Source organism: Vicugna pacos, chromosome 34, assembly GCF_048564905.1.
Source record: "Vicugna pacos chromosome 34, VicPac4, whole genome shotgun sequence".
In the NCBI taxonomy this organism is placed as follows: domain Eukaryota; kingdom Metazoa; phylum Chordata; class Mammalia; order Artiodactyla; family Camelidae; genus Vicugna; species Vicugna pacos.
The window spans coordinates 17,696,231-17,716,624 of NC_133020.1; the positions used below are offsets into that span (position 1 = coordinate 17,696,231).

The 20,394-nt window shown below is 50.6% G+C and overlaps 2 protein-coding genes across 5 annotated transcripts; one reads left to right on the top strand and one right to left on the bottom strand.

Annotated features, from left to right (window-relative positions):
* The first annotated feature begins 198 nt into the window (after positions 1 to 198).
* MLF2 (myeloid leukemia factor 2) lies at positions 199 to 4,815 on the top strand. The gene is made up of 9 exons (XM_015244968.3): positions 199 to 412; positions 972 to 1,049; positions 1,297 to 1,423; positions 1,679 to 1,714; positions 2,249 to 2,302; positions 2,666 to 2,794; positions 2,953 to 3,112; positions 3,688 to 3,900; positions 4,265 to 4,815. Exons 2-8 carry the CDS (start codon positions 1,000 to 1,002, stop codon positions 3,873 to 3,875), a joined length of 744 nt encoding a protein of 247 aa, XP_015100454.1. The 5' UTR covers positions 199 to 412; positions 972 to 999; the 3' UTR covers positions 3,876 to 3,900; positions 4,265 to 4,815.
* On the bottom strand, positions 4,489 to 20,206 carry COPS7A (COP9 signalosome subunit 7A). Of its 4 annotated transcripts, none has more exons than XM_031670726.2 (8): positions 19,895 to 19,956; positions 19,387 to 19,591; positions 17,666 to 17,741; positions 17,352 to 17,440; positions 16,218 to 16,420; positions 15,528 to 15,633; positions 15,215 to 15,366; positions 4,489 to 7,505 (listed from the first exon to the last, which is right to left on the bottom strand). In XM_031670726.2, the coding sequence occupies exons 1-8, from the start codon at positions 19,948 to 19,950 to the stop codon at positions 7,475 to 7,477; spliced, it is 918 nt and encodes a 305-aa protein (XP_031526586.1). In that variant the 5' UTR covers positions 19,951 to 19,956; the 3' UTR covers positions 4,489 to 7,474. The 4 variants fall into 4 exon arrangements, with proteins under 4 accessions (XP_031526586.1, XP_006210928.1, XP_015100446.1 ...); XM_006210866.4 differs by lacking the exons at positions 4,489 to 7,505; positions 19,895 to 19,956 and adding exons at positions 14,213 to 15,047; positions 20,073 to 20,206; XM_015244960.3 differs by lacking the exons at positions 4,489 to 7,505; positions 19,895 to 19,956 and adding exons at positions 14,213 to 15,047; positions 19,961 to 20,119.
* Between the last annotated feature and the right edge of the window lie 188 nt (positions 20,207 to 20,394).

The window sequence follows — 20,394 nt, forward strand, 5'->3', positions numbered from 1 at the left end:
TCTGCTCCTCCCCCACACCCGTAGAGAGCCTCCTGCGGTTTACAGGACCCAAGTCCAGGTCACTGATGAGCCCTCCCCTCCCACCGCCACCGGAGAATCCCGCGGCCCCAGGGCCCCAGGCGCAGCAGCTCGCCCGCCTGCGCCCAACGCCCGCCGGTGGGCGGAGCTCGGAGGGCCCGGCCCCGGGGTGGGCTGTCCCATCGTGACGTCACTTCCGTCCGGGCCTGGCCAGGGTTCGGGCTCCGTGGGCCGAGGAGGGGCACGGAGGTGGCAGCTGTGCTAGGAGGCGGCGCGGAAGGCCGAGGAGCTCACGCCCGGACCAATCCCGCGTCCCGGGCCGCAAGCCCCGATTCTGCCGCGCACCGAGAGGCGAGACCGGCCGGATGGGCTGCTGAGCCCGGATCGGGGACCGGTGAGGCTCGAGCGGAGCGGGCAGTCGGTCCAGGGCGGGAGCGGCCCGCGGGGCTGCAGGGTCCTGGAGCCTGGGATGCGGGGAGGGGAACGGGACAGGCCTGCCTCTCCTGCTTGCCCGGCGGGGAGGCAGGGGCCGGGGAGCCGCCGACGGGCGCGGTGGGGACGATGAGGCCTGCCCGGGGGAGGCCTGGCTGCGGCCGGGTGTAAGGATGGGCGGAGTGGTTGGGGTCATTAATGGGCGGAGGGCCGGTACTTGGGATTCGCATCCGGAACGGTGGTGTCGGGGGAGGGGGGAGTATGCTTCTGGCCAGGGATTTGGGAAGAGGATGGCTCTGAGTGGGGGAGGCAGAAAACAGGCTTGGAAAATTTTTTCCATGATCCTCCTTCAGAGAGAGGTTTGACGAGCTCTTCTCCTGAACACCTGGAGAAGGGTCTCATTGGAGTTTAGGGGGTCAGTTACAGTATTTGGAAGGGGCCTTGCTCTGAAAGTCCCGACTCCGTGCGGGTGTGCAAAAAGCCTGGCCGCCTCCAAACACTGAGCCTCCTCATCTTCACAGTGTGGAGCCCCCTGGAGCTAAAGTCAGGATGTTTCGCTTCATGAGGGACGTGGAGCCTGAGGACCCCATGTTCCTGATGTGAGTAACCCCCTCCCCCTCGTGCTCCAGAGCAGGCATCCGCTGCACTTCTGGTCTCTGAGTAGTTCAGAAAGATATTTTGGCTCCCTTTGCTGACACTGATGGCAACTGGGTGGCTGCTCAGACTTGGAGGGGACATCTGTGCCCCTGGCTCCCTATGGCTGTTTTCTTTCCGGGGAGGTGGGGGGCGGCGGGAGGTGTTGACTGCTGGCCCTCCTGCCATCCACTCTGCACACTGTCTGCACAGGGACCCCTTTGCCATTCACCGTCAGCACATGAACCAGATGTTGTCGGGTGGCTTTGGATACAGCCCCTTCCTCAGCATCACAGATGGCAACATGCCAGGGACCAGGCCTGCCAGCCGCAGGATGCAGGTAATGGTGCTGCAATACACCTGAGACCCAAAGAAAGGTTGGAGGGCGGTTAGTAAAGTGCTTGATTTTTCTTGCACAATGGCCACTTTAGCAAGTGGAATGCCTTCCAGGAGTGAGAGAAGGGGTCTGGAAAACAAGCTTTGTGATCCCCTTTTGAGAGGAGGATGGAAAAGCAGCAGAGGCCACAGGCTTGGTGTGGGATAGTAATGAGACAGGATGTGGTTTCTAATTTCTGTTCCTTACGTGTTTCTGTAGACCGGGGCTGTCTCCCCCTTTGGGATGCTGGGAATGGTGAGTTTTCATCTCCTTGTGACCTTCTATCTCAGGCATGCTCTGTACCCTTAGGTATTATTTCCAAATGTGTCTCTCTGGGGTAGCCTTATGGATAACCCTAGACTCCTCATACAGTCTTCACAGAGGTCTGGGCCTGCCGTGTGCTAGGAGTCCTGTAAGTTCGAGATGCTAATTCACACTGGCTCCTGTACTTCTAGGAGCCTTGCCCATTAGGAAAGTGTAATTGCCTGGCAGAGTATGTAACTTTGGCTTGCTTCCTAAAGGTGGGAGGAAATAGGGCAGCCAGGAGAAGGAAAATGGGATGAGAGCAGCCCTGGAGACCTGGGGAGGAGGGCGGCGGCACACAGGCACACAGGAAAAGATGCGAAGAGAGGCATGTTGTGCTTGGGTCTCGTTCAGGAGGAATGAGGAAGAGCAGCTGTTGGTGTGAAGGGAGGGGAGAGGGGATGTGAGGCCCCGTAGCCGGTGGGAACCAGAACGCAGTAACCTGTGAACATAACCCTGACTCTGTGTTCCATCTCTCTGCTCCAGTCGGGTGGCTTCATGGACATGTTTGGGATGATGAACGACATGATTGGGAACATGGTGAGACTCTGGCCCCATCCCCTTACCCAGCCTGGTTCCCGGTGATGGCCGGCTACACCTTGAATCCCAGGAGGCGGGAGTGGGAAGAGTGTGTCAGCTGGATAAAGCGACTGGGGCCGGAGGGCACGGGGGTGCTGAGTGAATGTGCAATTAAGGCTCCATCTCTTCAGGTCCTTCTGGTTTATTGCTGGACTCAGGGGAGTTTGCGGGGAATGAGGAGTCCTGGTGGTTTCTCAGTTCTCACATTTTGTGAGACAGATACAGGGAGGAACCGGCAGTTGAAGCGGGGGATGGGTTGGGGGGGGTCTCTTGTCTGGAGGGGAACTCCTCCCCGTTCAGCCTGCTGTTCCCTCCCCTCCTCAGGAGCACATGACGGCTGGAGGCAATTGCCAGACCTTTTCCTCTTCCACTGTCATCTCCTACTCCAATACGGGTGACGGTGCCCCCAAGGTCTACCAAGAGACATCAGAGATGCGCTCGGCCCCGGGCGGGGTGAGTTGGAGGCTCCTCCTGTCCCAGAGGAGGCAGGACTGAGTGGCACCCACAGAAAACCTGGCTGCTTTTTTCAGGATTGGGTCGTGGGCGGTGTGTCGGGGCTGGCATAGCCAGGCTCTGGAAGGAGCCGCTGAGTGTGTTCTGCCTCACCCCAGATCCGGGAGACCCGGAGGACCGTGCGGGACTCAGACAGTGGACTAGAGCAGATGTCCATTGGGCATCACATCCGAGACCGGGCTCACATCCTCCAGCGCTCCCGAAACCACCGCACAGGAGACCAGGAGGAGCGGCAGGACTATATCAACCTGGATGAGAGTGAGCCTTCCTTCCCACTCATCACCCTTCCCGCGTCCTTGCCCGTAGCCCTTAGTCCCAGTCCCTTGAGCTGAGAGACAGCAGCTTTCTCTACCAGCAGGTATATTTCTTGGGCAAGGTGGTGGGTGCACCCTGTGTCCTGACCTTACTTGGAGCCTTTCTGTCAGCTTCAGGCTGAGTCAGGTGCTGGCGGCATCCTCAGCGAGGGAGGGCGGACTTTGTTACCTAAGTCAAATATCGATAGTAATCTGCCCGTCCCCATCTGGACCGGTCTTTTTCTTTCTCCTCTGTGTTTATTTTTTCCAAATCAGCAAACATTTATTACTTACTGCATGCATGGGATTGTGCTCCGTAACTAACTAATTATCCCCGTTCTGAGTTCCTGCTAGTGGCTTCCAGAACCATGTTGAATCCAAAACTGCCAAATAAATCGCTGTCACTGCATCCAACACCCTCCACACACAGACTTTCAGCCCTCGCCCTGGTTTTGGGGCTTAGAGCTTGCGGCTCGCTCTTGTGTCCGCCTCCGGCAGCCAGGCGGTTCAGATGACCGGTCTGCTCTCTGTCCTCTGCAGGTGAGGCCGCAGCATTTGACGATGAGTGGCGGCGGGAGACTTCTCGGTTCCGGCAGCAGCGCCCTCTGGAATTTCGAAGGCATGAGGCTTCAGCGGGTGGAGGACGAAGGGCTGAGGGACCTCCCCGCCTGGCGATACAGGGACCTGAGGACTCCCCCTCCCGACAGTCCCGCCGCTACGACTGGTGAGGGCCCTGAGCCCTCAGCCTCTCTTGTAAGTACCGAGGGTGGGGACGAAAGTGTTTGTGGGGGTGGGGAGTGCACTCTGCACATCCCTTTGCTGAGGCAGCAGTCCAAGTGCCTAGCAAATGCTGCCTTTGATAACAGAAGGCTTTTTGGGCAGTGGGGGGAGATAATTAGGTTTATTTATTTATTTTAATAGAGGTACTGGGGATTGAACCCAGGACCTCCTGCATGCTAAGCAGGCACTCTACCACTGAGCTATACCCTCCCCGGAGAAGTTTTAATTGGTAAGGAAAGAGAGAAGAGTGCTCTCACGGCAAGGGGAATTAGACCCAACTCCTGGTTTTATATTTTGCCTCCTTTTTGACTTATGCTCATCACTTTTCCCCCTCCAGGTACAGGCTGAGAGGCTGAGAAATCATCCCTGGAATTACTTTTCCTCTTCAACTCCCACTCCCAATTTAATATTAAATTAACAGGCAAGCTGGCCCCCACCTCTCCCTGGGGGTCTCAGAGGGAGCCTTTCACTGCCCCTTTACCTAGTTTTTCCTTCTTTAATCTCCTTACCATGATGACTTCACTTCTCCTGTATCCTCTCACTTGATTTTTCACTTTGCTGCTCCATCTCCGTCTCTGCACCTCCTCTCCTTCCCTGTTTTACCCCTGCCATGCATTGAAGGGGCTTTAGGGGCGAGCCCTGGGTTAGGGGCCTCCCCCGTCCCTCAGCTACCCTGGGTCCACCCACCTCCTCCTCCGATTCCCCGCTGCAGGGACTGTAGCCCTGGCCTAGGGCTGTGTGTGGAGGGAGAGGACTGGTTCTCAACCTTTTCTCCCTTCCCACCCGCTACATATCACAAGTCTTCCCTGCACCCTCCTCTCCCTTTATTTTTTGATTTGTGCAACTTGTAACAAGGTGTTTATGGAATAAAGGAGAATGGAAAAAAGACTGAGTAGGATTCTGGCTTTACTTCTGATCTTTTCCCTGTTCAGTTTCAACCCTCCTGTCTCCTCCTAGTCACTTTCTTACCTTTCCTCTGTCTCCATGTGTGCCCTTCGTAACTCCAGTTCAAGCCCAGCACCTCAGTGGTAAGGACAGTGGGGCTGTCAGAGCTCTGGCGGGTGAGGAGCAGCAGCGGGCGGGGCTGGGCTGGGCTGGGGGGCGAGAACGGCTGTCCTGCTGGCTCTGTCCCTGGCTTTGGCTGTACCTTCATTTGTCAGGGGGATGCAGGGCATCCCACACCGGTGCCTGAGGAGTCTCCGCCCCTTGTCCCTTGAGCATAGTTTCTTCCCTGGACTGTGGGTGGGAAAACTTGGGGTACAGAGTAGGAAGGAGCCCAGATAACCACGTGCAGTCCTTCGGCGTTGGGAGAGGCTCGGGTCAGCAGCATTCTTCAAACCCTCCACCCCCAGCTGTTGAGAATTTGAGCCAAGAGAAGGAGACCAGAGAAGAAAACCAGCCTGGAACCCGAGCAGCCCTGGAAAGGGCATGAGGCACTCAAATTTCTTGATAGTCACTCCTGCCCGACCTGGCTCGGCAAACGGTGCTCTGATCCTCCTGGCAACTCACTGGTGACGGCAGGTGTCTGTGAGAGTCTGAGGGCAGTTTCTACTTTATAAACATCTTCAGTCCTTGTCAGTTGGCAAATCAAAGGCAAAAATAAACCACTCCTTCCAGGTTCTCTCAGGGTTGGGGGTTTTCCTGGTGTCACCGATGAACAATAGATTCAAGAGGGTTTGTCCAGTCACTGAACAACCAGGGAGACAAGGGTGAGCTTGACAACCAGGCACGGGCTTCTAGGCCAGGGTGGGTATTAAATCTCATGAAACTCTGTTGAAGGTGCACCACAAGGGTCAAGGGAATCAACCCAGCAGCTAAAAAAATCCAAGAATCCCAGAAGTTGAGGCAGAGATAGGTCATCTCCAGTTGGGTTGCTGAATTGTGGACGATGATGTTCAAAGCGTCCATAGCCCTCCAATTCCAGCGTGATCTGTGCTGTCAAGATGACACACAGTTCCTCTGGGAGGGGGAGGAGCAGTCTCTGGAGGAGGCGGCAGGTGAGAGCTCACTGGGGTTGTAGAAGGAGCCCCAAGGCTCCTCCGCTCAGCTCTGCCACCAAGCCAGCCACGTGTTCTTGGGCAGGCCATTTACTTCCCTGGCCCTCAGCTGTGGAGGTCCCTTCCAACTACAAAATCTTAGGCCACAATTCATGCCCAACCTCTCAACCTGGATTCCAGGCCCAGTGCCCACACTCAGGGGTAGAGTTCCAAGTGGGGGCTGGAGCAGGGCAAGGGTTGCCGTGATTTCAGTCTAGGTGAGTCATCTAGGGTTTCACAAGCTTTCCCATTTGGGTCCTGGCTTTCAGACACATGAACCAGTTAGTTTCCACCCTTGCTTCCTGCTCTTGGGGAGGACCACTCTGCAACCCAGCACTTATCTGTAGGGCCCATGATGGTTGTTTTTGGCAAGGATGTGTGGTGGGAAGTTAGGTGTTAGCCAAGGTGAGTGAGATGCACAAGAGCCAGCCCCCTGGCACTTTCCTGACCTGTCATCCATGTGGGGTGAGGGCCAGGGAGCAGAGCCAGGAAAGGACTCAGGGAGGAGGCTGACATTTCATTTCCAGCTCTCCAGTCAGCCCAGCCTTGTGCACAACAGCCACCCCCTCAGCCCTCTGACAGATGTCCAGAGGACATGGTCAGACTCACTTACATTATTTCCCCCAGCCCCAAAAATGATAGGTTGGAAGAGGCTGATAACTTGTTAGGAGACTAGGAATTAGAGGAGTGAAATTATGACTACAAACTGGTATAAGCAAGCCCCACCGGGCCCCCCTGCTCACCTCTGACCCTGGGGAAGACTAAATTTCTCAATGTCAGTCTCCTGCTTTGTAAAATGGGCCTTTTCGTAGGCGCTGGTGGCAGTGGGGACATGGATTCATACCTCAGAGTTAGGAGATCAGGTGAGTTAGTACAGAGGAAGCATTTGACACAGTGCCTGGGATAAAGGTGCCTGACTTTGCCCCAGTACCCTGTCCCTGTCCTGTGCCTTCAGTGCTCTCCGGTGGTCTTCATGCCCACTTCTACTCTCAGTACTCCTAAGATGCTTCCAGACAAGCTGGAAATCATCTTACTGGACTTGTATCAGCTTCCAGCCCTCCATTCTCCCAGCTACCAACTATTCTCTTTCAAACCTTTTTATGCCTCAGCTTCACAGACGGGAAAATAGAAACAGAAATGTCTGGGGCCACTCTGACCCAGCCCATCTTGCAGTCTGGATTACAAAGGGCCTCAAGTCCTAGTAACACCCGTTACCCAGTGCCCGCTTCCTCTGCCCAATGCCTACATCGAATAAACAGGTCACCTAGAGAACAGGCTGACCCATGAGAAGTACCCAGCAGTCTGGTCTCCCAGCTCCCTGTCTTCTAAGTCCATCCAGTGCCCCATACCTGTCCTGCCTCGATGCGCTCAATCCTGGGAAGGGGTCATTCCAGGGGCTGAGGGGGCAGCAAGGGTCAAGGATTCCTTCTCTCAGGCCACTCCGGGGGTCCCAGGGTGAGTAAAAGGTAGGCTGTACCTCTCTCCCTCTTAGACATCTGTGTGGTCTTCCACTAGGAGAGGTGGGAGCCAGGTGAGGTGGCACTAGAAGGGAGAGATGAAGACAGGGAGTTTGGCCCAGGAGGCACTGGGAGGTAAGAAATAACCAAGAAGGGACATGAGCAGAAACTGTGCGTAGCTGCTCCCTCAAAGGAGCCTCCCAACCAGCTCCATCCCGGGGAGAGCCTGCGGGGCACGCCGGGCTGGCGTGGCTTGAGGGAAGGGTACCTGAGGGGCCTGGGGTGCAGAGGCTGGCAGAGCTGTGACAGAAGGTGGGCCTGAAGCGCCCCCGTGCAGAGAGGGCTGGCGGCTCTGAGCCTTCCTAGCCTCCGTGGCTGGCCTTCAACGGTACCTCTGGGGGACAAGGAGCAGGCAGTTCTTCTGCTTCCGGGCTCAGCCCCTTCCCAGCTCTGGACTGTCCCTGAGATGAGTGGGTTTTGGTTCAGGGTTCCTTGTGCTTTTTCTGCCCTTTATGATTCTTATTCCCTGAAGATTCATCTTTAAGATACAAGCAGGGGCTGCCCTGGTTCCTCCCAGCATCCATCCCATCCTCTTCAGTTCTGTCACCTGTCACCTGGACAGCTGGTAGGTTCTGACAATTATCTCCCAGATGCCAGTGTTCTCCAGCCCAGAGGCCAAGCAAGTGTCTGAAGGTCTGAGGCTAGGACATTCAGACCCCTGAGCCGGAGGATGGGAGAGAAGCTGGCATGAGAAAGGGCCCCAGAGGTGGGACTGAGTCTCTAAAAGGACTAAGCTGTATACCAGAAACTAACAACAACCTTGTCAATCAGCTCTACTTCAATTTAAAAAATAAATAAATGAATAATAAAAAAATTAAATTAGCCTTCTGAAATGTCAAAAAAAAAGTAAAAAGATAAAAGAGGGAGCAGAAATACACCAGGAAAGGTCAAGGTGACACTGAGGTGGGAAACAGCTTGATGAAAGGAAAAAAGCTGGATTCTTAGAAAATCACTGGTGAACTTAGACAGCTGTCCTAGATTCGGGGCAGGAGGGATCCCCAGTTCACAGGGAATGTGGTTTGGAAGGACAGAAGCTGATTCCCAATTACACAGAGACCTTAATTCAAGCAAACCCAGAATATGATAACAAATAAAAATCTTCGAGCTGAAAGAGACCTTAGAGATCACCCCTCTCTGGCCGTTCCCAAAAGTGACAGCAGATCAGAATCACCACCCCAGACCCACTAAAGCAGAATCCCAAGGTTGGAGAGGATTCCGATGCAGCTTAGCAATGGTTACAAATACCATTCAAATCCCCCCTCCTATTTTACTGCTCAAGTACCGAGTGAGTTGCAGACCATCATACAACTACCCAGCAGCTGGGACTCAAAATCCAGATTGACACAAGTGATACTAACATGCTGTGCGGCAAGATTCACCATGCGGGTCCTTTAGATGGAAAGCTCCTTGATGATTGAAAATTTTTTTACATTTATATTAAAAGTTGCAAGTAATGGCATGGTGTTTAAAATGATGGATGCCAGGAGTCTGGCATGTTTTTTCAATATTGTATTTTTAACATATGATGAAGTTGCTGTGTTTGTTCTATGAGTTTTAATGTGCATACAGATTTGTGTAAACACCACCACAGTCACGATCAAAACAGTTCCATCACCCCCAAACCTCCTCTTCCTGCTCCTCTGAAGCCACCCCCCACCTCCAGTCCTAACCCTCAGCAGCCACTGATTTGTTCTCCCTTGCTATAGTTGTGCTGTTTCTAGGATGTCATGTAATTAAATCCCACACAGGCAGACCTCATTTTATTGCACTTCACAGACACTGTTTTTTTGTTGTTTTTTTTTTGACGAACGGAACACTTAGCGGAAACCCTGCATCAACCAAGTCCATTGGTGCCATTTTTACTACTGCATTTGCTCACTTCATGTCTCTGTGTCACATTTTGGTAATTCTGGCAATATTTCAAACTTTCTCTTGATTATTGTATTTGTGATGGTGATCTGTGATCAGTGACCTCTGATGTGACTGTTGCAAAAAGATTATGACTTGCTGAAGGCTCAGATGATGGTAATCATTTTTTAGCAATGAAGCATGTTAAAATTACGATATGTACTTTGTTTTAGACATAATGCTAGTGCACACAGAATAGACTACTGTATAGTAGAAGTATAACTTTCATTTGCACCGGGAAAGCAAAAATTCATGTTCACTTGCTCTGGAACCAAACTGGCAGTAAAGGTATTGACAGCCTGTGGTATGTAACCCTTTGAGACTGGCTCCTACACTCAGCACACTGCCTTCTAGATGTACTCCTGTTGTTGTGTGTATTAATAGTTCACTCCTTTCTATTGCTGAGTAATATTCTACTGTGTGTTTATACTTTATCAATTCGTCTGTCAAAGAACATTCCAGTTTCCAGTTTTGGGCAACTATGGACAGAACTGCTATATACATTCAGGTACACGTGTGAGAACATGTTTTAATTTCTTTAGGAGTGAAATGGCATGAGATTGCTAGGTCATATGGTAAATGCGTATTTAGCTTTGTGAGAAAATGCCAAACTGTTTCCCAGTGTGGCTGTACCATTTGGCATTCCTACCAGGAACGTGACAGAGAGAGAGTTCCAGCTGCTCTGTATCCTTGCCAGCACTTGGTATTGTCAGTTTTTATTTTATTTCACCCGTTCTGTTAGGTGTGTGGGTATTCCTTTATTCATTCTAACAGACACATCTCTGTGGTTTTAACTGGTGTTCCCCTAATGATTAGTGATGTTGAACATCCTTTCATGTGTTTGTCATCATTATAGCCTCTTTGATGAAACGTCTTTCAGCCATTTTTCAAAATTGGGTTGTTTATTTCCTTATTGTTGAGTTTTAAGATTTCTTTATACATTCTGCTTAGAAGTCTTGTAGACAGGGGTCTGCAATGATTTTCTCACACTGTGGCCTTTCTCCTCTTGATGTCTTTTTCAAAGGAAAAGTTCTGAACTTTGATGAAGTCTAACTTATCACTTTTTCCTTCTATGAATCATCTTTTTGGCGTCATATGTAACAACACTTCGCCTAACTCCTGGTAACTAAGATTTTCTTCTGTTATCTTCTCAGTTTTATAGTTGTACATTTATATGTGTCTCTTTCTTCTTGGTTGAGTTTTGGTAGCTTGTAGCTTTCAGAGTTGGTCCATTTCATCTAAGTTGTTTAATTTGTGTGTAGAATTGCTTGTAGTATTTTCTTACAACCTTCTAATGTCTGTGGCGTGTGCAGTGGTATCTCCTTTTAGTCCTGATACTGGGTTATTTGTGCCTTTTCTTTCTTGCTTGCTCTCTTTTTTCTTTTTGGTCAGTATAGCTAGAGGTTTATCAAATTTATTGATCATTTCAAACAACTTTTGGTTTCATTGATTTTTTTTCTGTTTTCATTACTTCCTGCTCTTGTTTTCCTCCTGCTTGCTTGCTGTTTATTTTTGTTCTTCTTTATGTACCTTCTCAAGGTAGAAGCATAGATTGTTGACTTCAGATCTTCTTTATTACTGCATGTGCTTGACGATTTTTTCTCTGATCACTGCTTTAGCTGCATCTCATATATTTTGATATTTTGTATTTTCCTTTTTGTTAAGGTCACAACATTTTCTAATTTCTCTTGGGACCACCTCTTTGACCTATGGATTTACCAACGTGTTGTTTGGTTTCCAAGTGTTTGGCAATTTCCCTGTTATCTTTGTTATTAATTTCTAGGTTTAATTCCATTATGGTCAGAAAATATACCCTGTATGATCATAACTCTTTTAAATTTGTTGAGGTTTGGTTTATGACCCAGAGTATAGTCTATCTTGGTAAATGTTCCATGTGCACTTGAAAAAAAATGTGTATTCTGCCATGTTGAGGAGTGTTCTGTAAATTTCAGTGAGATCCTATTGGCTGATGGCATCACTCAGTTCTACATCCTTCTACATATTCTCTGATTTTGTTTACTTGATCTTTGATTACTAGGAGGGCAGTTTTGACATTTTCAACTATAATGCGGCTTTGTGTGTTTTTACCTTGATATCTGTCAGTTTTTGCTTCATGTAATTTGAAGCTCTGTAGTTAGATGCAGAGATATTTAGAATGACATCTTCTTGGAAAACTGAAGTTTTTATCATTGTTCAACAGTCTTCTTTATCCCTGGTAGTCTTCCTTGCTCTGAAGTTAATCTGTCCGATATTCCTATAGCCACTTCAGCTTTCTTCTGATTGGCATTTGCATGGTCTATCTTTTCCCATCCTTTTACTTTTAACCCACCTATATTACACTTGAAAATGGATTTTCTGAAGACAGCATATAGTTGTATTGGCTTTTTTAATTCATTTTGATAATTTCTATCTTTTAATTGTTGCACTTAGGTTGTTTATGTTTAATATAATTATTATGTTTGGATTTATTTCTATCATCTTATTGTTTGCTTGGCCCTCTACTTATAATTCGACTACGTCCATGTTCCAGCCTTCTTTTGGTTTATTTGAATACTACTTAGTATTCCACTTTGTCCAGTGATTTTTTTCCAATTTTTAAGTGGTTGCTCTAGGACAGGATCGGCAAGCTTTTTCTGTAAAGGGCCAGACGGTAAATATGTTGGGTTTTGCAGGCCACACATGTCTGTTGCAAGTCAGTTCTGATGCCATACTGCACAAGTAGTCAGAGGAAATGTAAATGAAGTGTAACTATGTTCCAATAAAATTTGATTTACAAAACCAAGCAGTGGGCTGGATTTGGCCTGTGGACTAATGTGTATTAATCTTTGTTTCAGGGATTACAAAATACGTATGTTCACAGTTCACTGAGAACTTTTATCTCACCACTTCCTTTTAAATGTAGAAACTTGACCGTCACCCACATCCCTTTACTTTGACGCCTGTTTTGCAGTTGTCACACATATTACACCTACGAGACTGAAAACCCCACTGGACAGCTTCATAATTTTCCCTTGCAACTGGAATAAACATTTTAAAGAATTTAAAAGGAAAACAATCTATATTCCATTTATGTTGCTCTTCCTTCATTCTTGATGCCCCAAGTCTCCCGTTATCATTTCTCTTCTCTCAAGAATCTCCTTTAGCATTTCTTTTACAGTAGATCTGCTGGTAACAAATTCTCATACTTTTCCTCCACCTGAGAATGTCTTTACTCCACATTAGTTCCTGGCGGTACTTCCCTCGGATGCCGAACTCTGAGGTGCCAGTGATCTTGAAGAAACGCTGACTGCAGACACTGTCTCCACTCTTCTTGTGCGTAGACGCGCCTCAGCCAACTGCTGTTCTGGCTCCAGAGACTTTGGTTTAACCTTCCAAGTGTCGTCTGTGTCACGTGCATGAGATGTGAATTCTCACAAAGGCAAGTTTTCTTCCTCCACTTCTTCCCAGAGTGGTCCAGCCCTAAGATCTCTTAAGACTGCTGTACAGAAGGGACCAGTGTGTGAGAATGTGCAAGTGGCGATAAGGTTTTTGGTTGGTTGGGAGAATTTCCCTAGTGCCCTAGGCTTGGTTATACACCGAATCCCTAAATCCTGAACCGCACAGCATGGTCAAAAACAGCCCACAAATAATCTCCTCCCCCACCTCCATGCCTTGGTGGTCAAGAGCCCTTTCTTTGTAAATCAAGGACAAATTGCATTTGCATGTCCTTAGGGCTGTGAAGGGCCCCTCCTCCCTGCTTGCATGTTGGGCCAGGCAGTCCCAGCCCAGCCCGCAACAGACTTTAGAGCCACCCACTGAGAGCTGGAACTAGAGGAGCCAGGGGAGTTACGGAGTCATTATCTGGGACCAGCTTACAGGAAAATGAGACACTGAAGTTCACGAGGAAATCTGGGGGAATGGGCAGGTTTGGGGGAGGGTAGGGACAGGGTCAAAGCATCAGGAATTAGCGATTTCTACACACTAGATGGTGTGGAAGGAAGAAGGGGTTTATTTCAGAGGCAGAGACTGAGAATCAAGATGCAATAGGCTCAACAAGCTTGTCTAGGCCAAAGGTAAAATGAGAGGCCAAGAGTGTCAGCTCCTGAGACAGGGCTCACTGGACTGGTCTCATTAAGTATCCACTGCTCCTCAAGACAACAGGCCCAATTTAACCAAAAACTCAGGGTCCACTCCCACTTTCCAGTTCTATGACTGACACTTTTAAGACCAACGAAGAATGGTCAACCCTCCACCTCCACTAGAGGTCAGCACAAGCTCTGGAGAGCAGCTCAGTCAACACTGGGACCCTCAGGAGGCAATCCCTTCCCCTGCAAGTGGGGGGCCAACTGCCCCTTACACTAGACCTTCCACTTCTAGGATGCGCACAGCAGTGCACTGGGCCAAGGAGACCAACCCTCCCAGCATGCTGTTTGTAATGCTCTGCCTTGGACAGAGGACAGGAGCCCGACTGCTGCCTCTTTGAGAGTCCTATGTGGTTTTGATGCAAAAATTGCAGTTTACAATCAACTATTCCCCCTATAATTCTATAAGGTGGAAGGAAACAGGCTGAGAGCAGGGACACTGACCATCATTTGCAGCTCCAGTGCCTACCATGGGTCGGTGCTTGGTAAGTATCCATTGCTTCTGAATGAATGCCGAGATACTCAGCAGTGTGTCCAGAGTCATACAGCCCAGGGCCAAGGGCTCCTGGCTCCTAGGCCGGGAATCAGCACGCTGCATCCAGTTCTCTCCTTTTCCCAGCACTTTGCTTTAGAGTGGACTGGGAATGAGCCTTCTTCCCATCCACGAATACCAAGGACAGAAGATACCCAGTTCAGGGCATGCTTGTAGATAGACTTCTCATAGATTTATTTCTGCGTCATATCATATATAGCTATATGTATATATATTCTTTTTATACAATCTCTATCCCCTTCCCTTCCCAAACTCACAAAAGTATAAATCCTTGCAAGGTTGCCATCAGGCTTTCAAACAGCCAGAGTCAAGAAAGAACCATCTCACAACAGCTCAAGAAACAGCTGCCCTTAGGCTCTGGGGTCACTGAAGCAGCAGCGCTCCCGGACCCAAGGGGAAGAGAGAGGAGAGGAAGCAACTGCTGGGTGACGGGATTCTAGGATGAAAGTGTCCAGTGGCTCCCAGAATGGCAGGCTGGCTCCGGCACTCTCAGGATGGGAATAAAGGTGGGAGCCCTCTGGTTCTTCAGATGCTGCCCAGACAGGCTAGGGGCAGGGAGCAGGAGCTGGGGGTTAGACGTGCAGGGTGGGGCAGTGGGAGAAGGAACATGTGTAGGTGATGCTGGCAATGGAGCAGACCCACCTACTAATGCCATATAATAAACAGAGACAGATGCTGGCTCCTAAAGAAATAGGCAGGGAGGAGGAGGGGATGATGGGACACATAAGAAAGTCACATTAAAAAGTACCAACAAAAACATGACTTATACTCGCCTCCTCCCTAGGTGTGATCTATGTTTGCGGGTGGGGGAGAGAAGAAGGCAGGTGAAGGGTCATGAACCTAGATTATCAGCTGGCCAGGGGCACAGGAAGGCTCTCTGAGGACTCCTAAGGGGCAGGTGGGCAGCTGGGACCCCACATCCCCGGGGAAGAAACGACAGTCCCTTCAGTTCGACTTGGACCAAATCTTGGCGCTCCCTCGGAGCCTGGCAAGGGGTGGAGAGAGAGAGAGAGGCTCAGGGACTCCCTTAAGCCCTGCAAGCTCCCCTCTTCCGAACCCCCACATAAATGACCGAAGGGATGAGGGCAGCCAGGCCTCTGGAGTGAAAGCAAGGCACCCCAGAAGCGAGCAGTCCCTGCCGCACTTGCTCACCCCTTGCCCTTGGAGGCTTTCTTGCTGGGCTGGCGCTGGTTGGTGCCAGGAGCCGGCTCCCTCAGCTCAGTCAGGTGCTGCTCAGGGTCCTGAGATGTGGCTGCGGCAGCGGCTGCTGTTGTAACTTTGATGGTTTTTTTAAGGTTGGCGACCTACCAGGATAAAAACAGTGGGGAAAACAAGGAGGGTTCCAGAAACTGACAGGCCCTGCTCCCGGGTCTGTTGGTGACAGCCAGTGTTCAAACCCCTCTGCCCAGGGCAGCCAGCCTAGGCTGGAGGAGCTTTGGGCCGTCTTCCTCCCCCGCCTCCTCACCTCACTCTCAATCTGCTGCTTCAGGCCCAGCTGCTGCTCCTTGTGCTGGTTGGCACGGCTCACCTGCTCTTCAATGCCTGACAGCACCACCTCACAGCCCACACACCTGCGGAAATCGGCGGGGAGGCGTGTCAGCAGAGGGCTGCGATCACAGACTCAGAAAGACTCCTAGATCCTGGCATCCAGAGCCCTGAGTCAGAAGCCTCGCCAGGGCACCTGGAAACCGCCTGCAACAACCTTCCCAGGAGCCAGAAGGACACTCAAGACGGGATAAGGGAGGAGAAAGGAGGTGCCTGGAGAGGCAAAAAAGAAGGTGTATTCAGGAACTAACGTCAGACAGGAACACAGAGAGAAAACAGAAGTGGGAGAAGCCACGGCCTTTGGACAGTGCTGGTCAGACCAGTGTGTTAAATCCAGCTGAGACAGGTGAGGATCCCACCTCCCAGTGAGGATCCTCTCAGGAGCCCCCCCATCTCTCCCCCATTGCTATATGGAGAACGTGCCTCCCGCCTCCTGTTCCCCAGGCCCACCTCCACTCCTTGCTTCCCTCAGAAGCCTCTGGAGGAACGAACTCATTCCCCTGCATCCTTTTGGGTTCCATCTCTGCCGCCCAGCCCAGCACCCCCTCCAGAGAACCCCTCCTGTCTTGGGGTGAGCAGAGAAGGGACAGCGCCGGAACACAGGTCTCACCACTCCTGCAGGGTTCGGGCGATGGCACTGAGGTCCTGGCGTTGGATGTCCCGTCCGATGCTGTAGTCAACCTCCAGCCGCTGGTTGCGCTGGTCCAGGGAGCCTCGAAGCACGTCAGCGTACACGGCCTCGATGACAAGGTCTTCCAGCTGCCGCACGTTCCGCAGGGCCAGGGCCTCCAGCAGCACTGCATATGGGATACACTGGGGCCCGGAGGTCAGGCTGGGGTTTGTGAGGTTCAGCAGCAGAGGAGGGCTTCCAAGATTCTCCTTCCCTCCTTTCCCCCTGCCCACCCTCCACTCCTACTCCTAAATCATCTCTAAAAGTCTGGTTCTAGGGCAAAATAAATAAAAGCATTTCCACTTGAGAAATAACATCATGAAAAGGACAATCTTAAATCAAAGACTTATGCTCCCCTACCCTGCTTACCCTCCCCACCACAGGGGAAGAAAGTGACATCTGCCCGGGTGTCAATCCTCTGGCCACAGCTCAGGGACACACATGGACTTGGTCAAGATCAGCTTGACACAACAGAAGGATGGGTGTGGGCTTTCCCTGGAGTTACTCTGTTTACCATTTAGATTCCGTCTGCTTCCAAAGAGGCATCTCACGGTAGAGAGCCTGATTTACGTAAAATCGTGAGAAAGACAGGAGAGTCAGGTAACAGGTGGGTGATGCTGACAGGTGGAGGGGGATAGTTATTAAAAAACGGAAGCCAACGGGACATACAAAGATACTTCAGGGTTATGTATTTACACTTCACCAGAAGAGAGAGCACTGTTCCAGCTCTGCTGTCTGCACGGGACTTTACAGGGGGTGGGGGTGCGGGATGCGGAACAGCACAGTGAGCGACACCCTAGTTGCTATTCTGACCCAAAACACAAAAGAAGTTTTACTTAGAACCGAAGTTATTGAAAAACAGAAACTAAACAGAAAACTAAGAGAATACTATTCAGTCTAAAAGGCCACAGGTAACAGAGTTCAGACACAGACCTTGCAGGGACATCAGAGGAGGTAGGAAGAAGGAACACTGTGGTCAGAGGCTTTCTGAGGGCCACTCCCTTTATCTGGGCCCTTGAGAAGGGACACACAAAAGGATGCTCCTCGGCTCAGGACTAGGGGGCTGTCACTCACCTTGACTTTGGCAGCCAGGGTGACAACTGATAGGTGTCGAAGCTTATTCTTCTGAGCCTCTGTGAGTGGGGGAAGGTTCCGGGCTTCAGCTAGGAAAAAAGACAAAGTGTAGGAAATCCTGGTTTTGTATTGTGGGAAGCTCTAGCCTCCGTCTCTTGCCTTTTTTTTTTTTTTTTTCAAGTTTTCCATGCCAGTTCAGGTCTTAACCCTGACCCTGTGTACTTCAGGGATCTACATAGAATTTCTTCTAAGTCCCTCCAGAAACTGCCCTTCTCCCACCTCCAACAGTCCAGAGCTCCAGCCCCTCCGGTTACCTAAGTAGTCAGCATATGTCCCGTAAGCAAACACCGTCAGCAGCCGAAACGTGGAAGCGAAGTCACTCTCAGCCAGCTGCAAGAACATGATGAAGAGGTGACAGGAAGGGCATCTCTCTCCACCCTCCCACCCTCCTCATTTGAATTCCACTTTCTGGCCCTATCCTCCCGCTCCAACATCAGCTTTCCCAGCTCATCAAAAGCAGCTCTCTGCCTCTCTGATCACCCTCCCCATGGGAAGGCCTCATTTTCACGTCCAGGGCTTTGTTTACATGATCCCCTCAATCCACAGTCCCCTTGTCCTCTTGTCCTCCATTCACCTCCAACTCCTACCCTAAACGCAGAGCTGAAAACCTTCAGAGTGTTATCTAACTAACACACACACACACACACACACACACACACCAGACACTGAAAATTGTGTTGTGTGGCCCTTAAGAGTATTTCTGAATTTCAGTATCTTTAGGGAGTCAACTGTCCCATTGTACACCCCAATGCACCAAAGGCTCCCGCCTCAGCCTCACTCCCCTGACAGCTACACGGTCTGGAAAGGCTCTGGGATTTGTGGATTCTGCTTCAGACTGGCCTCATCTGGGAGCTTTCATCACCCAGGCCAACCCATCCAGACCTCTTCTCCTACCACTGATCACCCCTTCTGGCATTTAGTCAATCAAAGGCCACCTAAAGTTGTTGCCTAAGAATATCTTTCTTTTCAACAAGATTACAGACCCAGTCTCTGGTACCACACTTAGGTCTAGCAGAGCTGTGCATGTAGTTGGCTCTGCTGATAAATACTTGCTAAATAAATGATTTATACATGGATATCCATTCATCTTTCTCTCTGCAACCAGAATGTAAGTATCAGAGGGTAGCACTGAGTCTTGTACTTTTCTGGTATTCCCAGACGACTAGCAGAGTGCTAAACTGACACCCCAAACGTACTTCTTTTTCTTCACCTTGATTCTCTTTAGTTCCACTGCAGAGGAAAGCAGAGAAAGATGGCAGTCTCCGAAAAGCTAAATCCATTGACTCAATCACCAGCCCACCCAGCACTGTCACAGCATCTCAGAACTCGAGCTGGTGTCATACATCTTGGCAACCCACTCACTTTGAACTTTAAACTCTTAACTCTGCCATTTCTGTGTGAACAGTTCTCTCTGCTGTGTTCCTAGCATCTTGTCGCGTGTCTTTGGGGAAGTTACCTTCTACCTTATCTAACTTAGTGAATTACCATAAGGTGCAAAGAGGGAGAGAACAGGGCAAGCCAATTTCACATTCATCCTTCCATTTGTACCAGACTTTACATTTTCCCATAATCTCACCTGATATCTACAATAACAGTGACAGGTAGTATCAGGTCCATTTTTTTAAAAAGAAAATTAAGGCTTTAAAACAAAAGTGACCTAATCAAGGTGATACAATTATCAAGAGGCATTACACTGATGGAAACAGGCTGGAATCAAGTCTCCTATTCTGAATCGCAAGGTCGTTTGCTTAAAAGTGAAAAATACTGGGGTTTGTAGGTCATTCATCCCCAGAAGGAAAACAAGAGGTTTAGAGATTTACCTGCCTGCTTATCTCTGCAAGCTACCAGTTAATTATCACTGTATTCTTGTTCAACTGAATGCTTACGGGGTTGCAAAATGAGTCCTGCCCAATCACTCTCAAATTCAAACTTCAGCCCCACGCTTCCCTGCGGGCTATACAAGCCAGGAACCCACCTCTCTAACATTAGGCATATCCAGCAGTTCCCCAAACACGTAGACACCGGGGGCCTCCAGCACCTGGTGGATGAGCGTGGCCAGTGCTGCCCCCTTGGCCGACTTGGCCAGGAGCAGGAATTGCTCCTGGTTCTGCCCTGTCACCTTCACCTCGGCACTCATGGCTGCACTGAGCTGCGGGGACCTGGGCTCCGGAAGTCTGGAGCTGCAAGGAAAGAGGTTGTGAAGCTGGAAGTTCCTGAACTGGGAAGGGTGGAAAGCACAGGGCTAGAGGCTGGATTGCAGAGGCACTGGGCCACTTTCGCAACGAGGATTCAGAGATGGAGCAGTCTAACACTGGATCTAGGACTCCTAAAATTGGCCACTTCGATAGAAGCCTGGCTGAGACAGGGCTGCCACGCCCACCCTCCCCCATCCCTGGCCCTAACCCCAAGCCCCAGCACGTGCACCCCATTAAACCGCAAGGCACGGGTCGCAGTGGAGGAAGGGATGGCACATAGTGGTTCACCCCAACGACGACGATCCCTCAAAACTCCACGGTACCCCGCATGTGCCCCGAACCATGTGACCTCACCCTCAAGGTCCTTCACGTGGCTCCGCCCCCTCCCTTAAAGAAGCCGCCCTGGGACCGTGGGCTTCTGCCGGCTGCCCCGTCGTATTCTGGGTCAGACTCTGCGGGCCGCTACCTGGAAGCTTCGCCTTCCAGCACACCGGGCGGGGCCACTGCTCCGTCACCTCCGGCAGCTGTTCCCAGCCTTTCCTGCCACCTCCCTGCAGAGTCGCTCTGGCCCCTAAACTCTATGGCTGGCTTCCGGCTGTACTTCCGCTCTTCCGAGGGGGTTTCGAGCGCGACGTGCCCCGCCCCCTCCTCGGACTGCTGAAGCTCCTGTGAGCGACGTAGACATCCCGCTTTCTCATTGGCTGCTGAGGAAAGACTGACGGGCGCCTTTTTTTCTGCCTTATTTCAATAAAACTTTATTGCTGGACGAGTGCTAGTAGCAACTTGCA